The 22079-nt window shown below is 41.9% G+C and overlaps 1 protein-coding gene across 1 annotated transcript; it reads right to left on the bottom strand.

Moving 5' to 3' along the window:
• Window positions 1–223: 223 nt before the first annotated feature.
• sort1b (sortilin 1b) lies at window positions 224–17062 on the bottom strand. The gene is made up of 20 exons (XM_080897871.1): window positions 16429–17062; window positions 14898–14957; window positions 14652–14725; window positions 14461–14563; window positions 14179–14340; window positions 13810–13883; window positions 12713–12762; window positions 12229–12356; window positions 11619–11763; window positions 10978–11133; window positions 10493–10599; window positions 6826–6928; window positions 6519–6690; window positions 5251–5441; window positions 4966–5155; window positions 4568–4684; window positions 3618–3726; window positions 1651–1763; window positions 1340–1469; window positions 224–998 (listed from the first exon to the last, which is right to left on the bottom strand). Exons 1-20 carry the CDS (start codon window positions 16699–16701, stop codon window positions 984–986), a joined length of 2472 nt encoding a protein of 823 aa, XP_080753997.1. The 5' UTR covers window positions 16702–17062; the 3' UTR covers window positions 224–983.
• Between the last annotated feature and the right edge of the window lie 5017 nt (window positions 17063–22079).

Consider the following 22079-nt stretch of genomic DNA (forward strand, 5'->3'; position numbering starts at 1 on the left):
CTACAGTGATCATTTGTCTCATCACAACAGGTCAGGTTTAAGAAAAATGTTATACTACAAACTCTTAGCATTACAGGAGGCCTTGTGCTTGAGGCAATTCGAACTGCAGACAACATTTTAAACAATTTCTGTCCTGAAACAGACATACTTCACTACCCTTGCAGTTAATGCACAACGACAACGATTCATCCAACAAACCTAAAAATAACATGTTACTACAGAATTTTTTTTGATGTGCACGGAGAATTTTATTGCTATAAAATGCTATGGACATGGAAATTTCCACATTCCTTATTACTTTAAAGAAGACGTGTGCCAAACATTTGGACGCTGGTATTCCAAATACAAGATTTTACATTTTGGTCAGGCTTAAGACCCCAAATTTATAAAGCCCTCAATATTGAAGGACAGTTTTTGACAAACAAATAGTTTGTTAAAACTAGGTTAAGAGTCAAGTGTTCCAAAAGAATTACCAACCATTCAACAACCTTTTTTTTGTTTTGCTTTTTTAAACACTTACCAAACTGATACCACATCAAAAAATGGCAAAGAAAAACAGGTTTATGTACAAGTGCATGAGAAAAGAAGTGTGAAATATTTCCAGGTGCACTCCAAGGTGATAGAGAGGGAGAACCCGTAATGCGGTGGCGATGGATTTATACAACCAGCTTTAGATTACGGCATAATTTCTTTATCTCCTAAAAATAAATAACTTTGGGATTCAAACTCACTCAACAGAATCAATAACTGAAGCAAAACACAGTAAGACCTTCGTTGTAATGCTCCTCAACTGTGGCATTAGTCTCAGAGAGCCTCTGTACATTCATCAGACTGAACCAATGACAGCAGAAGGACAGATTCTTCATCTGTAGCCAAGGCCAAAGTTTATACTAAAAGGTGAAAAGAAAAGTATCTGGAGACAAAAAGAGGTCACGGGGCCCTGTAAGAAACCTGTTGCTCAGTTGCTTGACAGGTTGTGCCTGCTATTCAAGCAGATCCTGTGCAAAGAGAAGACAAGAGCGTAACAGGGAAGTCAGAGAGAACACGTAAGCAAACAAAGGCACATATGCAAACATTTACCTTTCCCTTTAAACACCAACCAGTTATCTATACTCCCCTACAAAACTTGCATACTATTTGAAAATTTTCTGAAAAGCTGAAACATTTAAAATTATTATTTTTCTATTATGTTGACGCTGAAAAACGGGTAATGAACAACTCGTTTCTACGACCATGAAGCTGCCCAAAAGCACCATTAACAGTAGCTAATATTCTTAATGACCACTACTCGTTCTTATTACCCATGTTCCAAAAAGGGAAGAAAAGTTAGCCACTGTACCTCATCTGAGTCATCATGAAACTCTATTTTGCCATTTTGAGTGTGGTTGGTCTCCAGCGGTTCGTCTATCCCATCAGCAGCATTGGCCTCAACATGCTGCTGTAGCACAGAGTACCTGTGAACCAAGAACCTGCAGGGCACATTCACACATTGCTCAGGTTAATCACAACCATTTGAAAACTATGCAAAGCAAACATGAAGAGCATTTTTTCAAAACTAGATTATAAAGTTTGTTATGCTCGACATATTTTCCTGTAGACAGCTTAAGGTTATCTGCTGGAGTAAAATCCTGTGTGCCAAGGTATACTAACCTGCCACCGCAGACATATTTCTTGACAAAGACTACTCCTACTGCAATACTCAGAATCAGGACTATGACAACTGTTATCACAACGGGCACAGACTTGGAGGCCTTATTGTCCACCTGTGAAAGTAAGAGCAAACAAAAAAGAAAATGGCAGTATAAGAAGACATACACTTGAACATGAATGGGGGAGGGGGGTGCAGGGGGCTCTTTCAGCTGCTCCCTTTGCTTCATAAAGAGTCACTACAACAGACTGGTCTGCATATCTATCTAAGGAAAAAAAAAAAAAAAATGAATTTCCCGCAGGGGCGATTCTAGGATTAGAGCTTTGGGGGTGCTGAGAGAGAGAGCTGCCCAGCCAGGCAAGATAAATCATATGATTCTTAAATTCATCAAGTCTCTCTGTCCCTGGGTCCTCGTCTCAAAACATGACATCACTGTTTTGTACATTTTAACACAATTTAATCCCCACATTTGTGAAAGAAAAGCAAAACACTTTTTTGAAAAGTCTGTAACAAAACCATCAAATCTGATCAAGGTTATTTAAATGCTGCAAAAGAAGAATGGATTGGAATAAAACAAATACATATCCTAACCTTAATTACTGCGAGAGAATAATGAATGATGCTCATAGTGAGTAAAAAGTAAACTGAGTGCATTTTTTGGACAGAGATTCACTTTTAATGTGTATGTATAATATAATACAGATCCATATTAAAAAATAAATAAATAAATAAATAAATTTTTACAAATAAAAATCTTTACTGCAGATACTAATTTTACTAATTTAATAATACTAATTTTGTGTTGTAAGATTTATGGGTTTCATGCTTTCATAGTGGTCCTTGGGAGAGCTTGACATTTTTATCAGGTGGTCCACACTGTAAAAAGTTTGAGAAACACTGATAAGTGTCTGTGTGCTTTTGGAAAACATTTAAAGCTGCTGTACAGAATCTTTGAAACAAGCTTAAAAGATTTTTAGAAACAGAGCACTCTGCTTCTCTTTACAGCTCCTCACTCCACCAGGGCTGTTTGGCACTTTCTGATAGTGTGCAAATGTGTACGTACTGCGGCAGTCATACAGACAACTGGACGGTCCAAAAGTTGGCCTACCTATTACTGGCTGAGGTTTCAGTAGAGTTGTGGCTGAACCACATAAAAATATATCATTAATTTTAATCTCCCCAATCAATGATAATTTTTGGGGGTGCTGAAGCACCCCCAAAAATGGGCTAAAATTGCCCCTGATTTCCCGCAGGAACCTACCCGAGGGATTAATAAAGTTCCATCTATATTTGATTTGGCATTTTTACACCAGATTCTTTTCCTGGTGAAACCCCATAGAGGGATTTGTGTCTCCTCCCAGTCTTGAATCGAGGAAATTTGTGTAAACCACTACACTACGGAACCACTAGCCTTGGGAGCTTGGGGGGGGGGGGGGGGGGGGGGGGGAGAATGGCAATTGGAGTTCTTTAGGCTTGTGACATTTCACAAACTCAAGTACCTTGAGGTGGTGCTCAAGGTACTTGACCCACTACTGATCATGTGGGTCGTGATGTCATTAGCCAAAATGTGGAAAAAGGGGGGCGATCATCACTGGGGGTTCAATATGTGGGACTCTCCACCATTTGTTTGTAGGACTGAAGAAATGGCCTGTATTTATATAGCGCTTTACATATCCAGTCATCCACCCATTCACACACTGGTGATGGCAAGCTACATTGTAGCCACAGCCAACCTGGGGCGCACTGACAGAGGCGAGGCTGCCGGACACTGGCGCCACCGGGCCCTCTGACCACCACCAGTAGGCAACGGGTGAAGTGTCTTGGATGACAGTTGAAACGTCTTCCTTTGTTCAAGCTCTCGAGACTACCTTTAAATCGATGACTGAGAACCTAAACAGTCATTTGAAACAACTAATATGCTTACATGGATAAATATGAACAATAAGTCTTAGGATGCAGAGATACTGACCAGAAGTTCCGGGCCGACTAGGTCACTCACACATCTCTTGCTGAGGTCGATCTCTTTACGCATATGCACCTCTCCTCCTTCACATTTATCCCCAGGGATTTTCCTGTAGCTGTGGACCGAGAGCACAGTGATGACTGCATGATCCGCCTATCAAAAGTGCATGATTGCTGTGGTTTTGGCTGTGGACTGCATAATAACCCAGTTTTAAAAGTTATTCCCAGCAGGCTGTATTTACACTCATTCTACACGATAAGAAGTTATGTTACATAAGCAGAATCCTGAAACTAAACAATTGACATTCAGAGGTTCTTAGAGCATCGTTTCTTCTTCTAATTTGGTTCACTTAGATTCTTTTTATACTCCGATTATTCGATAAGCAACACCAGGAGGATGCATTACAAGGGTATCCTTTTAAAAGCATCTATATATTTTAATACATCTATTAATATTTCACATTAATTTTTTGATAAAGTTTTAAAATAAGACGAGATATGATATATTGCCTCACTCTCAGTCCATAAGGGTTGAATTCAACAATTACTCACTTTTATAGATTGGTAGGTATGCAGTGAGACAACCAAGCCTAAATAAAAATGTACTTTTTCATGCACTCTTACTTTATGGCATTAGTCTAAACTGTCACCCTTATCTGCTTCCTCTAACTACTCTATGTGTGACAATTACTTCCTCATTCTAAAAACTTTCTCTTTTAGAAAAGAAAAACAAACAAACACATGTTACACTTGTGTAATCATATCTGTTTAAATATTGTAAAACAAGAAGAATATCTCTGATCAAAGCTCAGTGGCAGCATGCTGCTTTGAATAAAATGATGGTGAAAGACGCTGTTTATAGGATAATATTGCTGCCAGTACCGCCGTTTAACATTAAACTAACAATAGTGGGGAGCAGAGATCTCTTGGATACGAAGGTTGAAGCTGGAACCTTACCCACTAGTCTGCAACTGCTCCTCTTTGCCCTGCAGACAGAACTCCAACACTTTGTCTCTCAGGTCCGGCTGCTCCACACACTCCGAGCTGTTCTCTTTACGGTAGTACCCAAAGTCACTGCAAGCAGTCACACAATGCCACATTTGATAAGTCCTTGAAGCCCCAGTTCGTTAATGTGGAAATAGCCATTCCAATTTGTTTTTACGCTGCAATTTGATCTCATTTCCTCATGCTAAAATTCAAATCATTTCTGTTTTTAAAGTCCATTCATTACAAAGACAACATCTTGAATGAGCTCCAGCAAAATATCTACAACAGTCTGATCATCAATAACAACACTCAGTTGCAGTTAGTTAGCGGTGTTTATACTTCAGCATATTACCGTCTCCAAGTCTTACCACATGAAGTCATCCAGGGTGCATAAACACGGGGTTGGCTGGGTGTTGACTATGTAATCGCGCCCGTTCCAGCAAACAGAGTCCTTCCTTAGACGCAAGAACTTCTCTTTGTAGCCCAGCAAGCAACCATCATTGGGATCACTGATATCATCAGAGTGGGCCAACCACTGCACATAGTCATAGTCTCCACCTTTATAAAAAAAATAATAATAATTTGTTAGTATTACACCATGTTTAATTTAAAATAAAAACCTACTGACAATATGTTTAAATCGCATCACTCACATGTTCTAGTAAGAAGTTCTTTGAAGTCAATGGTAAACGAGGTCCAATACTGGCTGAGGTAAGAGTCTCTGTAGCCCCAGATACTAACATTCATAGAACGTGCTCCTGGCTCTGATGCAAGTCCAGTAAAGAAGATGGGATCTTTGGTGAAGTTGTACTCATTCCAGCACTGTCCTTCATCAGTAGAGAATCTGGCAGAAAAATATTCCAACATCAGCATAATCAGCATAAGCAAAAAGGCTAAAACCAACAGCATTTTATGGATTACACATAAGACTTTTTTACATTCATGTTCCTCAAGGCTTGGTTCAAACAATGTCCATGACAGTGATGACAAAGACCAAGAGTTTGCATACATATTCCTCATCCCCAACCAGTCATGGCAGATGGCCGCTCCTACCTGAGCCTGGATTTGTCAAAGGTTTCTTCCTGTTAAAAGGGAGTTTTTCCTTCCCACTGTCACCTAAGCGCTTGCTCATAGGGAGTTACATGATTGTTGGGCTTTTCTCTGTTCTTTCGTATTGTAGTGTCTCTGTGAAGGTTCTGTCATCCAGGTCATCGTAGTCAAAGGAGCTTGCAAAGAAAAGCGTCTGGACTTCTTTAAGTTGCTTGAAGACGTTTCACCTCTCATCCGAGAAGCTTCTTCAGTTCTAAGGTCAAATGGTGGGGAGTCCCAGATTTAAACCTAGTGGGAGTATCCCCCCACAGAGGGACAAAAGGACCCCCTGATGATCCTCTAATCGCCTGAACCAAGGTGTGAAACTGGGTGTGGGTCCCAATCAGCCAGAGTTTCGGGTGAGCTCATTTGAAACCTGACCCCACCTTATCATTCGCAAGCTCCTTTGACGTATTGTAGTGTCATTACCTTACAATATCAAGCACCTTGTGGCAGCTGTTGTTGTGATTTGATGCTATTTAATAAAACTGAATTGAATTGAATATTTACTAGCCTCTATGCAAGAGTTTGCATAGATATTTACTACAGGCAAAAGGCTACATGTCACTACACCGTAGTTTTGTGCATGCATATTGATTATTTGTGGCAGTTGAGACCTGTGCTAAGTGAAAGTAATACATAAAAGGTCAAACTTAGTAAGAATACCATTGTAACATTAGTGGAAAAGTGCCCAGAGTTATGATTATGGCATGAAAGAAAACATGTTCGTATTTCATCAAATTAGTGGAAAGGTGTGAATTTCTGCACACAGTCAGCTAAATCAGTAAATACCAGTTAAACAAGTCTGGCGTTCCCTTTAACTGCAACTCACTTAATCTTGTTGACAGGGTTTGTCACGCTGTGCTCCACGGCCACCAGCAGACCTCCCGAGTCCAGAATAGCATAGTGATGGGGTCCATCAAGAGCCTTTATCCAGGTATAGCCACCATCATCAGACACATACACATCTGGTCTCATCACTGAGATAGCATCACCAACACTTCCTGATAAAGCAAATACAGATAAAGAAATGTTAGAAGGGGGAAAAAAACCCTCTTATTTATTAAAAGATAAATTATGCTCAAGTTTATTTTAAAAAGAAAGTTTAAAAAATATTTTTATGAAAGCTCTGAGTTTACCGTGAGCTATGATGAGACCCACAGCATTTGGTTCAGTCAGAGGGAGCATGGGGATGTTGAGCTTCTGAGAAGTACTGTAGGCAGCATGGATGTGAAGACTGCACTGCAGATAATAAACCAAACACAGCTATTTATAGTATTAAGTAGTAGATGTGCTGGTCCTAGTTTCCTAGTTTTCAAATAGCACTATAAGGTACCTGTGAACACAAACACTGAGGTTTTTCAAGTGGCTTTAATGTTTTATATTATTAGCTACTAATAAGAATATATGTGAAGGGCCCTTTAAATCACATTGCTCACACACATACACAATAATAATATAAAAGACAGCAACTAATAATATACAAATAACTCCTTTAATATATTATAAGAGACTGAGGTGAATGCTGAGTAAGTAGCATAACAGTGTTCACAGATGGGAGGAGCTCTGCTGCTACACTAGTAAAGAACGATGGCACAGTTGGGGTAAATTTCTAAGGAAGCTTGGTGAAGCTTCCATCAGGCCGCTCTCTCCGGTAAGTCCAAAGGTGGAGGTCTCTGCTTCTACATCAATAGTGGCTGGTGCACAGATGTGACAGTGATTGCTCAGCACTGCTCTTCCTCTCTGGAATATCTTTTTATCCACTGCAAACCGTTTTATTCTCCGCGGGAGTTCGCTTCATTCATCCTGGCCGCTGTTTACATCCCGCCAGACGCAGATGCGCAGGCAGCTCAGTGCGCACTCGCGGAGCAGATTCTCCACACGGAGCGGACATTCCCGGACTCTCTCATCATTGCTCTTGGGGACTTTAACAAAGCCAATCTGAGCCATGAGCTTCCAAAATATAAGCAGTATATTAAATGCCCGACCAGAGAGGAGAGGACATTAGACCACTGTTACAGCACGATCAGCGGGGCCTATCGTGCGGTGCCCCGCGCTTCACTCGGACTTTCTGACCACGTCATGATCCACCTAATCCCCGCGTACAGACAGAGGCTGAAGCTCTCCACCATAATCCCTGTCCCCAAGAAACCTAGGATCACTGGACTAAATGACTACAGACCCGTGGCTCTGACATCTGTGGTCATGAAGTCTTTTGAGCGCCTAGTTCTCTCCCATCTCAGGACCCTCACGGCCCCCCTCCTGGACCCCCTGCAGTTTGCATATAGAGCCAACAGGTCTGTAGACGACGCCATCAACATGGCCCTACACTTCATCCTGCAGCATCTGGACTCCCCAGGAACCTACGCCAGGATCCTGTTTGTGGACTTCAGCTCTGCCTTCAACACCATCCTTCCAGACCATCTCCGAGACAAGCTTTCCCAGATGAATGTGCCTGATCCCATCTGCCGGTGGATCACTGACTTCCTGACGGACAGGAAGCAGCACGTGAGGCTGGGAAAGAATGTCTCGGACTCCCGGACCATCAGCACCGGCTCCCCTCAGGGCTGTGTTCTTTCTCCTCTGCTCTTCTCCCTGTACACCAACTGCTGCACCTCCACCCACCAGTCTGTCAAGCTAATCAAGTTTGCAGATGACACCACCGTTATTGGACTCATCTCGGACGGGGACGAGTCTGCCTACAGGAGGGAGGTTGAACGTCTGGTGTCCTGGTGCAGCCACAACAACCTGGTGCTGAATGCCCAGAAGACAGTGGAGATTATTGTGGACTTCAGGAAGCACACAGCCCCACTCCCCCCCATCATCCTGACTGACACCCCCATCACCTCTGTGGACTCATTCCGCTTCCTGGGTACCACCATCACCCAGGACCTGAAGTGGGAGCCCACCATCACCTCCGTCATCAAGAAAGCCCAGCAGAGGATGTACTTCCTGAGGCAGCTGAAGAAATTCAACCTGCCAACACGGACGATGATGCAATTCTACACCGCAATCATCGAGTCCATCCTCACCTCCTCCATCACCGTGTGGTACGCTGGAGCCACTATCAGGGACAAACAGAGACTGCAGCGTGTTGTGCGCTCTGCTGAGAAGGTGATTGGCTGCAGACTCCCATCTTTGCAGGACCTGTACACCTCCAGGACATTGCGGCGTGCAGCTCGGATCTCAGCTGACCCTTCTCACCCTGGACACAGTCTGTTTGACCTGCTCCCCTCAGGCAGGAGGCTCCGGTCCATTCGCACCAGAACCTCTCGCCATAAGAACAGTTTCTTCCCCTCTGCTGTTGGACACATGAACAATAACCATATGACTGTACCCGCCACTAACACATGACCCTACGCTGTGTCACTGCATCATTCTATGTTTGGCACTGATCACCACCTGCACTCATGTATATATCTTTCAACGTAGCACTCTCAATTCTTATTCTCATGTATATCTCATGCACATATCTTTCCACGTAGCACTTTTAATTCTTATCCCTACTTTTATTTTTTTCCATGTCTATTTAAGTGCTATTTATGACAGCATGTTTGCACTGAAGCACCGCAGCAATTTCCTAATGTTGTAAACCTGCTCAACATTTGGCAATAAACCCCATTCTGATTCTGAATCAATAACCTTAAACCACTGGGTTATATTTCACACAAATCCTCTATCATACAGGCACACGGCCTTGTTATCCAACCAGCGCTCATATTTACTGACACAGAGTGTACACTCCCTCTTTGTGCAATAAAAAAACAAAAAAAAACAAACAAACCCAGAAGCATCCCTTACTAACACATTCAGGGCAATCAGTTTCATATCCACGATTGAGCTCCTGTACTTACATGAACTAAACACAAGTTACACAAGTTTTCTTTGCTTGATATACCAACACACTGTCAATGCTTCCTTAACAATTAAAACTACATCAAATGTTCACTGCCCAACATGACCGACAGTTTCCAGTCTGTAGAGTTTATAAACAACAATCTGAATCCATTTTTGTTTCCTTTCCTCTTCATATGAAGAGAGGAAGGTCTGGGTTGGAGTTTTTGTTATCAACATAAATCGGACTAAAGGAAGAGCTGCATCTGCTTTTTAGAATTTGTTTAGGTTTAAAAACCGCACTCGTTTTACTTTATTTCTCATTACACTGCTTCTGGGCTGAACCTTTACTATGGGCAGGGCTTCAATAGTTAACACATGCCAGAGTGACAGAACCAGGTAAGGCAAAGGTAACACATTACTCAAGGCTAACAAGTGTTTTTCCAGATGACAGAATTCCATGAAGTGTGAAGGAATATCTCCAGGAAAAATAGCTAGTTTTTAAAGCTACACTTCCCAGGCCTGCTGCAGAAACACTGTTTAAAAACATCAGCAATAAAAAGACATTACAACAAGCAGCGTTTTAAGGCCTGACACCACAGTCCTGGGCTAAACATTTAATGTTTGGTAATAAAGCTTTAAAGTAGATTATTTATTGATTAGTGTGGTTTTATTTTATTTATGCTTTAATGTCATTATAAAAAAGAAAAACCGTTTATTTTATAAAAAAATATGTCACTGTAAACATCAAGGCTCAACTGAAAAAGTAGAAGAAGAACTGAGCCCTAGTCTCAATAACATAAGTTTTGATCTGTACTTAAAAAGTGATTTCTCATAGCAGTTTGACCCTGTACTTTATAGACATGTACAACAGTTTTCACAAGGACACATCAATTTTGTTTTTTCTCTAAACAAAGCAACTTCTTCCATTTTCCCCTTTTATTTTATTTATTTTTCTAATATTTTATTTACCTTGTCTGGGTCCTTGGCTGTAGCATCACACTTGCTGTTGGCAGGTTTCTGGAGGGGTACCCACTCCCCTCCCTGGTCAAAGGACACCACAGACTGCACAGAGTTATCTGGAACGACAAGACAAAACTTCTACAGTTGCAGAAACTTTGTGGGAACTCCTTTCTGGAAATAGCATGCTGGGGAAAAAACTTCAATATGTTTTTGTCCCCAGCAATATTTAGTCAGATTTATACTGTCTGCAAGGTTTAGGTGGTGCTCAGTTACTTCAGACAGGTAACACATCTAACACTGAGCAGCTATTTAAATATTTATACAACACCATCTCTCTGGTGTAAAATAGAGCAGTCACAGGTGTGTGTATGTGTGTCTTTGTGCATGCATGTCTGTGTATTGCGTCCATGCATGTGTGTGTTTCAGGGGGAATCTGATTACATGTATATGTTGTTACTTCTTTATCTAAGAACATTCGAATAGAATAGAGCTACCTTCAGCCAGGACGCTGGTGATAAAAACTCCTCGTAGAGAAGTAACATTAGTGAAGTCTGTATCTCCCCCCGTAGTGGTGTAAAGGTGGCGCTCCAGTGACTTGGAATACACAGTACCTCGGTCGTCTGACACATAGATTGTACCAAATCCAGTATCTGTAGAAAAAAAAAAGAGTATTAAAATGTAATGTGAGGTAATAATACCCATTTCAAGATACTGTTTCAGGGCTGGTTCTGTAATAAGATCTGCCAAGACACACTCTCTGACGCATAGGTGGGGTGAAACAAGCTCTAGGGCCTTTTTAACAAAAGCCATTTGCAGGCACTGTTCAAACTACCACATAAAAAACTTTGGCTCACTCAGAAAAGTCCCTGCATCTAAAAGAAAAATCACATTTGGCTTTGTGTGCTAAACATGAAAGTCATCAGAAGTGCTGTGAATGACAATTAATGATTGATGTATGACTTTTGAATGTAACTTATTACTCAGTACAAGGTTAATATGTTGAAGGTCTAGTTGCTCACGTGAGGACGAGTAAAAACCTTCACACTGTAATATAGTAATAAATACCATGCTTTCAGTTCACTCAGTTCTCTACATTCACTACAAGCAAAAGTACAGAGTTTCTTTATCTGCTGACCTCCTGGCTCGTCGACATGCATGAAGACCATTTCATCGTTCGCTGACAGGATAGAGTAGAACTGCTCATGACCAACAGGAGGCAGCTGGGCAATGTTCCAACTATCACCCTGATCCACTGACACGTGGATTGTCCGCAGAGTGCCCTGTGGAAAAGGTGGGGAAGGAAAGAAAACAGATGAAAGGAGGCGAGGACAGGAACAGCTCACATACTTTTATTACTAATACTGTTTACCTGTACTGGGGCAAATTAGAAGAACACTTAGCAAGCTATTCTCATATCTAGGCTCTGATAAATTGAGTAAAAATGACCTCTCCTGAGGGAGGAATATGAATATGCTTATATTGCTTTCTGCTAATTTCTCCATCAGTCGCAATGTCACTTTTAAACTTCCTCATAAGTGTGTAGTTACATGAACCACGTGATATCTCTTTAAAAAACAAACCAACAGAAGGAACAGCTATTTTGAATACGCTTGTACTACAACATAATGATGATAATAATAATAATAATAATAATAATGTCATGAACAGAGAAAAGCAAACAAACAATATTTCGCCTGATCTAGTTTGCATATTATTATCTAGATTACAACCCGCTGTACACTGACCTTTCCCGTCATTACAGATGCAAAGAGGAAGCGTCCGCCAAGGCCAAAAGAGTAGATCTTACTGGCAACAGTCTTGATGGTTTTGCCATAGTTGGTCGTCCTCCTCAGTTCCAGCATTCCTCGATCACCTGAAAAATTGAAGGAAAAAAAAAAAAACCAAGAAAAAAACCCCCCACAACTTAGACGTGCAAGAGCAAGAAATACATGCAAAAATATAAGTGCAGCTAATAGTTACGTGTAATTTTTAAGAGAAATGACAGCCTAAATCGTGAAAATATGGAGGAAGTTAGAGCTGGCTGGGAGTATACATCAGTGTGAAGCATGTTTCCACTTAAATCTTTTATGTGAAAAATTCTACACTGCCCTAAATAAATTCAAGAGACATTTCATGCACTGCTCCCCAGTCATCTACAACACAAAAATAAATGAGATTAAAGTACATGTCGATTTACTCCAGCGTTGGTTAGATGGGGGAATTACTTACTGCAGGAGCCGTTGAGGCTGGCTGTAAAGTAGATTGTATTTTTTCTTCCCCTAGAAGGAGAATGGAGATCATAGAGTGATTACACAGTCAGTGACATATTTAGTAAAACAAATGCACACTGCTTTATTATGAGTATGTAATGGTATGCTTGCAACTTAATAAACAGTGCATGCAGAAGCATTCTCGCAACAAGGAAGAAATCTGGTCTAATACAGGACTCTGCTGTTGTAAGACTACTGTGAAGTCTTGCTTCACAGTGCAAGTCACATGATACTGCTTATCGTATACAACCAGCCCTTTATAAATATGTACTTTCTGTTTCTGTTGAGTGTTGTGTTCAGAAAATTCCTGACCCAGATAAAAGTGACCCATTTTCCTGCAGCCTTTTAAGCCTAACTTCTTTATGGACAATAATCAAAGGTTATGTTTCAGGAAGACTTTTTTGAACGCGCAGTTCCTCTGGACACCTGGACAACACAGCCTTAAAGCTGAAACTTAAAAGACAGAGATGCCAAGATAAGACTGTGACAAATACCAGGAAGGGCCATGAAAAACAGCATTTGTGCTGCAAGGGCTTGGCCACAAAATGGGTAGTTAAACAGCCGATGACTGCAATGTAGTTTTAGTGCCCATTTGGGGGGGAAGAAAAAAGGTGCAGCAACAATAAACCCTGATAGAAAACCACTGAACATGTATGTCCCATAATGACAAAAATTGTATATCTTCCTTTGCTTATCTTAAATCATCAAAGGGGCATGTTTGAATAACTTTAAACACATTAAGAAGAGAGTAAGTTTAAGCATATTTTATTTTGATAAACAATGAAGCACTATATTAGAGACAGGTGGAACTTCACCGTCTTCCCCTGTCTGTAACAATGAGGCTGTTGGAAAAACTAAAAGTCATGCTGCCTTTCAGGTTGTACAATCACTTCCTGAAATACCGCAGCATGCCATACCAGTAAAAAAGCTCTACTTCCCCCTTAAAGTGACTAAAAACAATTCCATGAAACTTTTTGCTATTGTGGTTATAAAGTAGGTACTTGTTCACTGCACACCTGAAGAAGATTCTGGAGCTATCAGTTTGTCTTTTCTTACCATTTTACCAGACACACCATTCTGTGAATGTTTTTCCAATTTACGCCAAAGTCTTCAGACAGCCACAGCTCATACTGAGAAAGGAAACAACAAAGAATAAGTCAGTACGTATCCGCAACAGCCCCACATAAACATGGGGCAGAACAGAATTCTATAAACCAGTTCACAGACTCAAAAGCCATGCTTATAAATGCACTGTGTGCAAACGTACAAAACAATGAAGACTGCTTGACCTTCATTGAATTATTTGATGTAATATATGCATGCAGAGGCACTACTTGAGCTTTCAACTTGACAGAAACAGTCCACTTTGAATCCTAACTGGTTCCTTTTCACACAAAATACAGGTCTTTAGTATTCACTCCTTACGTCATTGCTGAGGACAACCAGCACACTGGAATTCTCAGGGTTGTACGTGATCTGCGTCAAGGGGTTGAAAGGCAAGTTCCGGTCGGTGAAGCTCTTTCCAAAGTCCTCAGAGACAAAAATGCGGGTCTTGAGGTCTCCAGACACTTCAGCTGTCAGAATCACCTAAAAGCCAGAGTTCAACAGGTTCTTAACTGCAGGAACAGTGGTTAGTTCACGTCTAAAAATACTCTTGATGAGTACATGAAGTACATGTGGTGAGGACTTGATCAAGATAAGGCTTACTTTGCCTGAGTTATTGGGGCTGATTGCAATGCCGAACTCTGATCTTATGAAGGTGTTGTTGATGAGGCCGGTTACATCCTGAAATGACTTGCCGTAGTCCTCACTGGCAGAAAAATTGTTTCAGTCAAATTAAATGCAAATAAAATGTAAGCCATGTGCATTTTTCCAGATTAAAAGGTAAATTCCATTACCTTCGATAGAGTTTCGACTGTCCAAGTTTTACCATGAAGAACGGGACCTGAAATGTCGTCAAGGCCAGAATAACCTGCCAAGAAGGAAGGTTAGCTTAAGGAAAGTGGACCATGCACCATTTATTAAAGTGCGCAAGACCCTTAAGTGTGTCATCTGCATTCAGTGTACAAAGCCAAGTTTGCAAAAACCACACCACATAACTAATGGAAAACAGGTTAGGTGCAAATGGTGATAAGTACACTCACCCCTGTGCCATCTCCAACCCAAGCCAGCGACACCGAGCCACTCAGGTCATGGAATTCAAACTGAGACAAACAGCCAAAACATGTTCATAAATATATAAAACATAGAAAAGGCAACAATAGCAGTGTGAACTGTGTGAAACAGCACAACTATTTCAGCTGAGCTCACAAAAAGGGACAAACTGACATTGCAATTATAAACTGCAGCCACAGCCTATTTGAGTTTTTGCTTCAAATGTATTTTTGCTTTGACAGGCAGCATGTTTCACCTCACCATGTGTTCTGGCATAGACAGTTTAGTGTACAAAGTGTCTGTTCTGTTAGCAGAACAGGCGAGCAGACCTAAAGCTTCAAGCAGTTACTTGAAAGACTTCCGAACGCAGCTACAAAATACCACAAGACAAGTAATTTAATTTTGGGGGAAATTAAACCTTAGCTGTATTTAGCTGAATTTAGCTGTAGGGCTAGGGCAAAAGTTAAACAAAGAAAACTTGCTTTAATTGTCAGTCACGAAAGCTTTAAATCTTAAGTTCTATCAAGTGTCCCATTATTCATCAACTGCATGGATGGTCACAATGGGTCTTTTTCAGCATAAGTAGCTTCAGTACTGGTTGAACCTGCAGCACTATCCTCAGGGCAAGGAGGCGGCTGAGCCACTGGGAATTCTATCAACTCCAGATTACTGGGGACAAGTATACAAAGACTGCAATGCAAAGTTGGTCACATGGCAGTGAGGAGCTAGGGAAATAAGCAGCACAGGACTCTCGTTTGCTTTGTGGAAAGAATTGCATAGTTGTGTAGATCAGATGTTTTATCTTCCTGGATAGAGTATATGCTATAAACAAAGAAGAAGAAGAAGAAGAAGAAACAATCTCTGAAGCTTAAACTTTGCTTTTGATACCACACAAACACAGCTTTAATTACAAAATAACTGCTGCACAGCAAGTCACATGGATTCCCACTGGGCCAATTTTCCTGGAAACATTAAGGCATATTCACTGAGTGAAGGCAGAGGAAAGATTGGATAGTTTAATACCAGAATACAGTTCCATGCTTAAAATGACAAATAACATACAGGTCACAGCCTTTAGTGCAACGCTTGAAAAAGCATTGATGTCATTCTGTGCAACCAATGCAAGTCTAAAGCATGAGGAAGACTAAGTACAGTGTACCTCACTGCTCCAAATATTAAAGAAAAGAAATCATTGCAGCCTAGAGGTGTTAAGCAACAAGGCAATGGGATACCTGGCAAGACTGCCTGAGCCCGGGAAAAGTACTAGGTACATTGCAACACCCCTTATGGTAACACGTAAGGTGTTTTGTTTTGAATCTATGTTTATTGACACAAAAATACTGGTTTATGTATTTTAGGCTACCGGACATACAGGTAATAAGAGGACATGGGAGTCCACTGATGAGTATGAGTGCAATGAATAGCTTATTAGGCCTAGTCCCTGCACTTGCTTAGCACCTGCGTATCATCTTCTCGTTGTCAGACGTGTGAAGTGTAACAGGACCTCAGAGGGTAACTTACATCGTGGGTGTTGGCGTCCAACTTGGTGACATATCCTTGAAGAGCTTTACACGAGTCGTCCTCTTCGGTGCTTCTTCTTTTTATCTTGTGGTTTGGTGATGGAGCCAGCCATGCGGGAAGAGACCTCTTTACGATTTTCGCAGCTTTCCCTTCAGTGTTTGAACGCCTCACAAAACCTGACTGCCCGAGGGGCTTGGAGCCCAGCTGAAAATCTACACCTGCTGTGAAAGTGCAAGCCGATAACAGCAGGATGCCGCGGAGCAATAGTCCCATCTTCGTTCCTATTGCCACTGACAAAACAAAGGAGAGGGGTTTAAAAAAAACAAAAACACGTCTTTGTTTTCTTGTCTAGAAACTGAAGGTCGCTACAGCTCTGCCACGGATGACATCAACAAAACAGTAGTCCTCCTGACAGCGACTATTTCTATTTTGGGCTTTGGAAACACGGAGCGCCCTCGAAGCTCCAACTGTCTCACTCCGCGGTAGCGCAAATTAAATCAATTAAAAAAAAATTAAAATCGTAATCTTGCAAATCAGCCGGCGTGCTACCGCCAATTATCCACAGAGTAACTCCTCACCAACATGATACACTGTGACAAACATAGGAATTGTGTCTGCAGGTCGTAATGCTCTATGCAGAGTGACGCTGCGATTGGCTGGTCTTTAACTGTGGCCCACCTATCAGGCCTTCCAATTGGTTCAATTGTGAAAAGGCAGTGCCAAAAGAATGGAATGGAGTGGAGGAATGGTCTGGCATTTATACACGAGCCACATTTAACCATACATTTATTTACTCTACACCAGGGATGTCATGCTCATTTTCAAGTGGGCCAGACCAGTGAAATTGCTCTTTCTGTCTGTGTAAAGAAGCTTAACCATTTCCTCAGTTATCTTTACATACAATCATACAGTATGATACAATTTTCTTTAACTGAATCAAAGTCGTTTTTTTGTATGGCCTGGCACCCTCTCAAAGTACATTTAGCAATTCTGTTTCAATTCTGACTAATTTAGAATTCATTAGACTTGTGCATGTGATGCATAATAATCCCATGACTACTGGTCATGTGTTCAAAATAACTTAAAATAACCCTTAACCCAAATTCAAAACAATCCTTAGCTGTCTGGATATGCAAAACCCCAACCCAATACCTGTGATCACATTTGAACTCTGGGTTTTAGTTTTTTCAGCAAATCTGTTGTGAAGGAGTAAAATAATATCTTGCCATATAAATGAAGGTGGGTAGACTAGATCAGAAGTCATGCTACTTGAGTGTTGTGGCTCAAGCCAGTCCAGCAACTCTGCCAGCAGCAAAAACATTGACATAGCATGGCAGCCCAAAATAAAAAACCTGTTGAACAAGTTTCAGTGGCATAAAACTCCCTGAAAACTTGAGTTTGAATCTAGAATTTAGCTATTCCCAAATGTTTCTTGGGTCATCAAGGATACCCCATTAGTTTTGTTTATTGAAAGTATGTTTCTTTATTCAGATACATTCAGGAAACCCGACAATCACAACTGTGAAGCAGGATTCCTTCACAAAGAGGACTTACAATGGACCTGAACTCCCTCCCACTGCATAGTCAGCTAATAAAAGGTAGGGAACAAAGGCAGTTTTATTCATTCGAGATGTGACTTGCAAAAACGAGACCAGAGCTTTTCTAAAAGAACCAGAATCTTCCAGTCCTGCTGTACAGTGTGCTGAGGAAAATTAGTCATATTAATAGATGGCACAGTGTACCTTAATTTGCCTGAGCACCCAGCCCATAAACAGGCGTTGCCATTCACTGAGACTGTGGGAAAGGAGAGCCTCTGTGTAAATAAGTTTGACCCACATTGACGAGAGTCATGTTAATCACATGACATGAGTTTAATAATGCTCATTTAACATCTGCAGAAATCTCAATATCTATCAATCACTCTTACTGTGCAGTCACTTAACATTTAGCTGTTTGCTATGATATCAGGCATCGTTAAAAAAAATCCTCCTCACCTTGTACTGTCATTAAAACAAATTAAATTGTTTAGTGGAGCCTATCAGCCATAATTAGTGCCTGAACAATTGTTTGAAAGAAAAGTTCCACTTTTAAGAAGCTCTGACATATAAGCATGAAAAAGCATAAAATACCACACCCAGATTAATTTTGGCTCTGCAATTCATTAATATATAAAAGAAGGTAGGATCTAATAGGGGATCACACCTGATCCCCATGCATGCCTATTTACAGTGCTTGATACAATGTTTAGACCAGGTCACGGCTCACGGGCCACATCCAATTATATCTGGCCTGCGAGATAATTTCATATGTAAGTTATTTGGTATGTGGGAGCTGAATCTTTTGCCCTGCTGACAATCCATGCACACAGGGGTGGAACTTCATTTTGAAAGGTTTCAGTAGTAGTAAATGCATAAAAATAAGGCTTTTATGAAAACATTGAATAAAAATTGCTTCCTTGAAAAAAAGCCAAAATTTACAGTTCACTATTAAATATTACATCAAATAAACTATATACAAAGTGTCTTTAAAAAGCAGAGATGCAGAAATGTCTGCATGTAGCATATGTATTGTCATGGTCCGTGGCCAGGTGTCCGAGGAGCTGATGGGATGCCCACGCCCACGGGTGTGGCTGTCGACTCTACACCTGCATCCCATTCCAGGCGATCATCAGGTGGACTATTTAACCCCGCTCAGCCAGCTGCTCCACGCCAGTCTGTTAGTCACCTTTCAGCGGTAACTTGGCCCCCAGGTGAAGGTGGTTGTGAAATTCTGAACAACGCTAATCCTTTCATTGTGTGCTCAGGTAACCGTTCGGCATGTTTTGAGCCTCCTCCTGTCTGTTCTCCTGCCCGCCTGGAGTTCGGATCACCACCGGTCATCATCTCCTCTGTTTCCCTGCAGCTCTCCCGCGGACCCTCACCCCTCCCTCCGGTTCCCACGGCCCAGCCCTGATCGTGAGATTAATAACTCTACCCCGCGTATGCTGTTATTCCCCCGCTCCCCAGTAACTCTCTTCCTCTTTCTGTTGCAGCCTCCCACGGTCCTGATTATGGCGTTCCCGAGTTGCTTATCTCCCGGTCCCTTTGTTTCCCATTTACTCGGCGTGTTTTCCTTTGACCCTTTCGGGACACCCGTAATTAGAAATAAAGTTTATTTTGCGTGCACCTTGGCGTATTGTCTCTGCTTCTGGGTCCAGCTTGTGTGCTGAACTACGGCTCTTGACATGTATGGTTTATCCACAGCTGCCCTAAATTACCAGTATTGGTAATAACCTTCTTGAATCACTACCTTATTGTGGTGGACAGGTTTGTGTGTCCCAGGAGCTATGTTGTTGGGGGGGGGGTGCCCCCTGGTAGGGTCTCCCATGGCAAATTGGTCCTGGGTGAGAAACCAGACAAAGAGCCATTCAAAAACCCTTATGAGTAGAAGATCAAGAGAACAGTTCACTGTGCCTTTGGTTTGGGGAACAAGTTGGTGGACTCTGTCATCTTACTGGGAGACTTCAATGTTCATGTGGGAAACGACAGTTTGACCTGGAGGGGTGTGATTGGGAGGAACGGCCCGCCAGATCTGAACCAGATGAGTGTTCCATTACTGGACTTGTGTGCAAACCACAGTTTATCAATAGCGAACACCACGTTTGAACATAAGTGTGGTGAGGCGTGGCCCGTGGTGCCATGCGGACACACCTGCGCGGCATCTGCAGATCACGCAGATGCTGTTAAAACACGGGGACTTTGTTTTTTGCCCTTCTCCCCCGTCCCTCTTCTCAGCAGTTTCTCTTTCCCTCTTTCTTTCTCCCCTTCTTTCCCCCAGTCAAGTCTGTCCCGTATTCAGCAAGTGAAAATAAAATAAACAATAAAAGGTGAATCAAATGGACCATTATGGCAAGGCTGGGATGGTCAATTTGGTAAAGTAAATCTTTTGGGCATCTTTCTTTGCCTTTAGACAATAATTCTGATGGCAAAAGAGCCAAATGAGACAGGCAAAAAAACCCAACAAAAAACCAACAAACACGGGGACTCAGGGGTTGGTGTTGTTGTGGTGTGACGCATGTCAATAAAGATGGCTCAAAACTATGATCCTTGGACCCGTCGTGTCTCATTCACACCACAATAAGTTTTTCCATAAGTGCACGTAACACCAGGACACCCTAGGTTGCAGGTCGATGATTTATTTTGTATTCATATCATCAGATCTGTGTCTGTATGTTCTGGACACTCAAGTGAAGAGAGCAAGTAGTTGCTGAAGCAAATACTATGGGAGTGTGGGAGTTCAGAGAGGCCTTGGAAAAAGACTTTTGGACTGCCTCACAGACATTCTGGCAAACCGTCAGGCCGTTCAGGAGGGCAAAGGGGTGCTGTACCTGCACTGTGTAAAGTACTGGTGGAGCACTGCTGACTTCAACTGAGGATATTGCACTGATAGGTCTTCCATAGATGAAGCAGAGTCTGGACACAAGGGGAACAACTCGTCCATTACCAGGGGTGAGGTCACCGAGGCAATTAAACAACTCCTTGGTGACAGAGCTCCTGGGATGGATGAAGTCCGCCCTGAGTTCCTGAAGGCTCTGGATCTTGTAGGGCTGTCTTCGGACACACCTCTACACTGTTGCATGTAGATCAGGGGCAGTACCTCTGGATTGGCAGACGAGGGTGGCGGTTCACATCTTCAAGAAGGGGGGACTGGAGGGTCTGCTCCAACTACAGGGGGATCACACTGCTAAGCCTCCCTAGCAAAGTCTATCCCAGGGTGCTGGAAAAGAGAGTCCATCTGTTAGTCGAACCTTGGATACAGGAGGAACAAGGAGTGTTCTAGGTCACGGGACACTGGACCAGCTCTTTACCCTATCAAGGATATTTGAGGGTGGATGGGAGTTTGCCAGTCTACATGTGTTCTGTGGGTTTGGAGAAGGCATTTGGGAATACTGGGAGTCTGGCCCATTGCTATGAGCCATTTGATCCTTATACACTCTGCCAGGGTACCTGAGATACCCTGAGTGTATGTCCACATCCCACCTATGGTCACGAGCTTTGGGTAATTACTGAAAGAACAAGATCGTGGATACAAGAGTCAAAAGTGAGCTTTCTCCAAATTATGGCTATCCTTAGGCTAGTGTTCTGGGCATGTTCCCCTATTTCGAGGCCCCAGGGCAGACCCAGGACATGCTGGAGAGATTATATTTCTCAGCTGGACTGGGAATGCCTTACTGTTTCCCTGACCCCCGGACAAGCAAAAGGAGGTGGCCAGGGAGAGGGAGGTCTGGGCTTCTCTGCTTAGGCTGCTGCCACCATGACCCCTGGTTAAGCAGAAGAAGATGGATGAATGGTAATAACCCAAATCATTTGTTATGTTTCATGGCTAATGGCCAGTCAGCCAATATGCATAAGCTCTTGAAATGTTGGTTTTAATGTTAAAATATAGTTATTGTCAATATCCACAAGTTTTACAAACAAAGCTGGAAAAATTGGACAGCACATTGTTATCTTTTGATTAAGATGCCAGATTGCATTTGCTTACTTTCACCTGTAAAGACAGAAATAAAATCTGTTTTTTAGTGTTTGAATGTTCTCTTGATTAATTTCTGTCCAGTGTGCCAGCTAAAATGGGTGTGTAAAAATATGAATTCAGTTTAGTGCAATCAGTCATTT

This window comes from Rhamphochromis sp. 'chilingali' (assembly GCF_963969265.1).
Source record: "Rhamphochromis sp. 'chilingali' genome assembly, chromosome: 12".
NCBI lineage: Eukaryota > Metazoa > Chordata > Actinopteri > Cichliformes > Cichlidae > Rhamphochromis > Rhamphochromis sp. 'chilingali'.

What these genes read in the sequence shown, in the direction of transcription:
- sort1b (XM_080897871.1), bottom strand. Translation starts at nt 16,701, where the DNA reads ATGGGACTATTGCTCCGCGGCATCCTGCTGTTATCGGCTTGCACTTTC. An exon ending in TGGACGCCAACACCCACGAT is followed by an intron (nt 14,958 to 16,428) that starts GTAAGTTACCCT and finishes TGTTTGTCTCAG; the next exon opens with TTTGAATTCCATGACCTGAG. An exon ending in TGGTTGTCCTCAGCAATGAC is followed by an intron (nt 13,884 to 14,178) that starts GTAAGGAGTGAA and finishes TTCCTTTCTCAG; the next exon opens with TATGAGCTGTGGCTGTCTGA.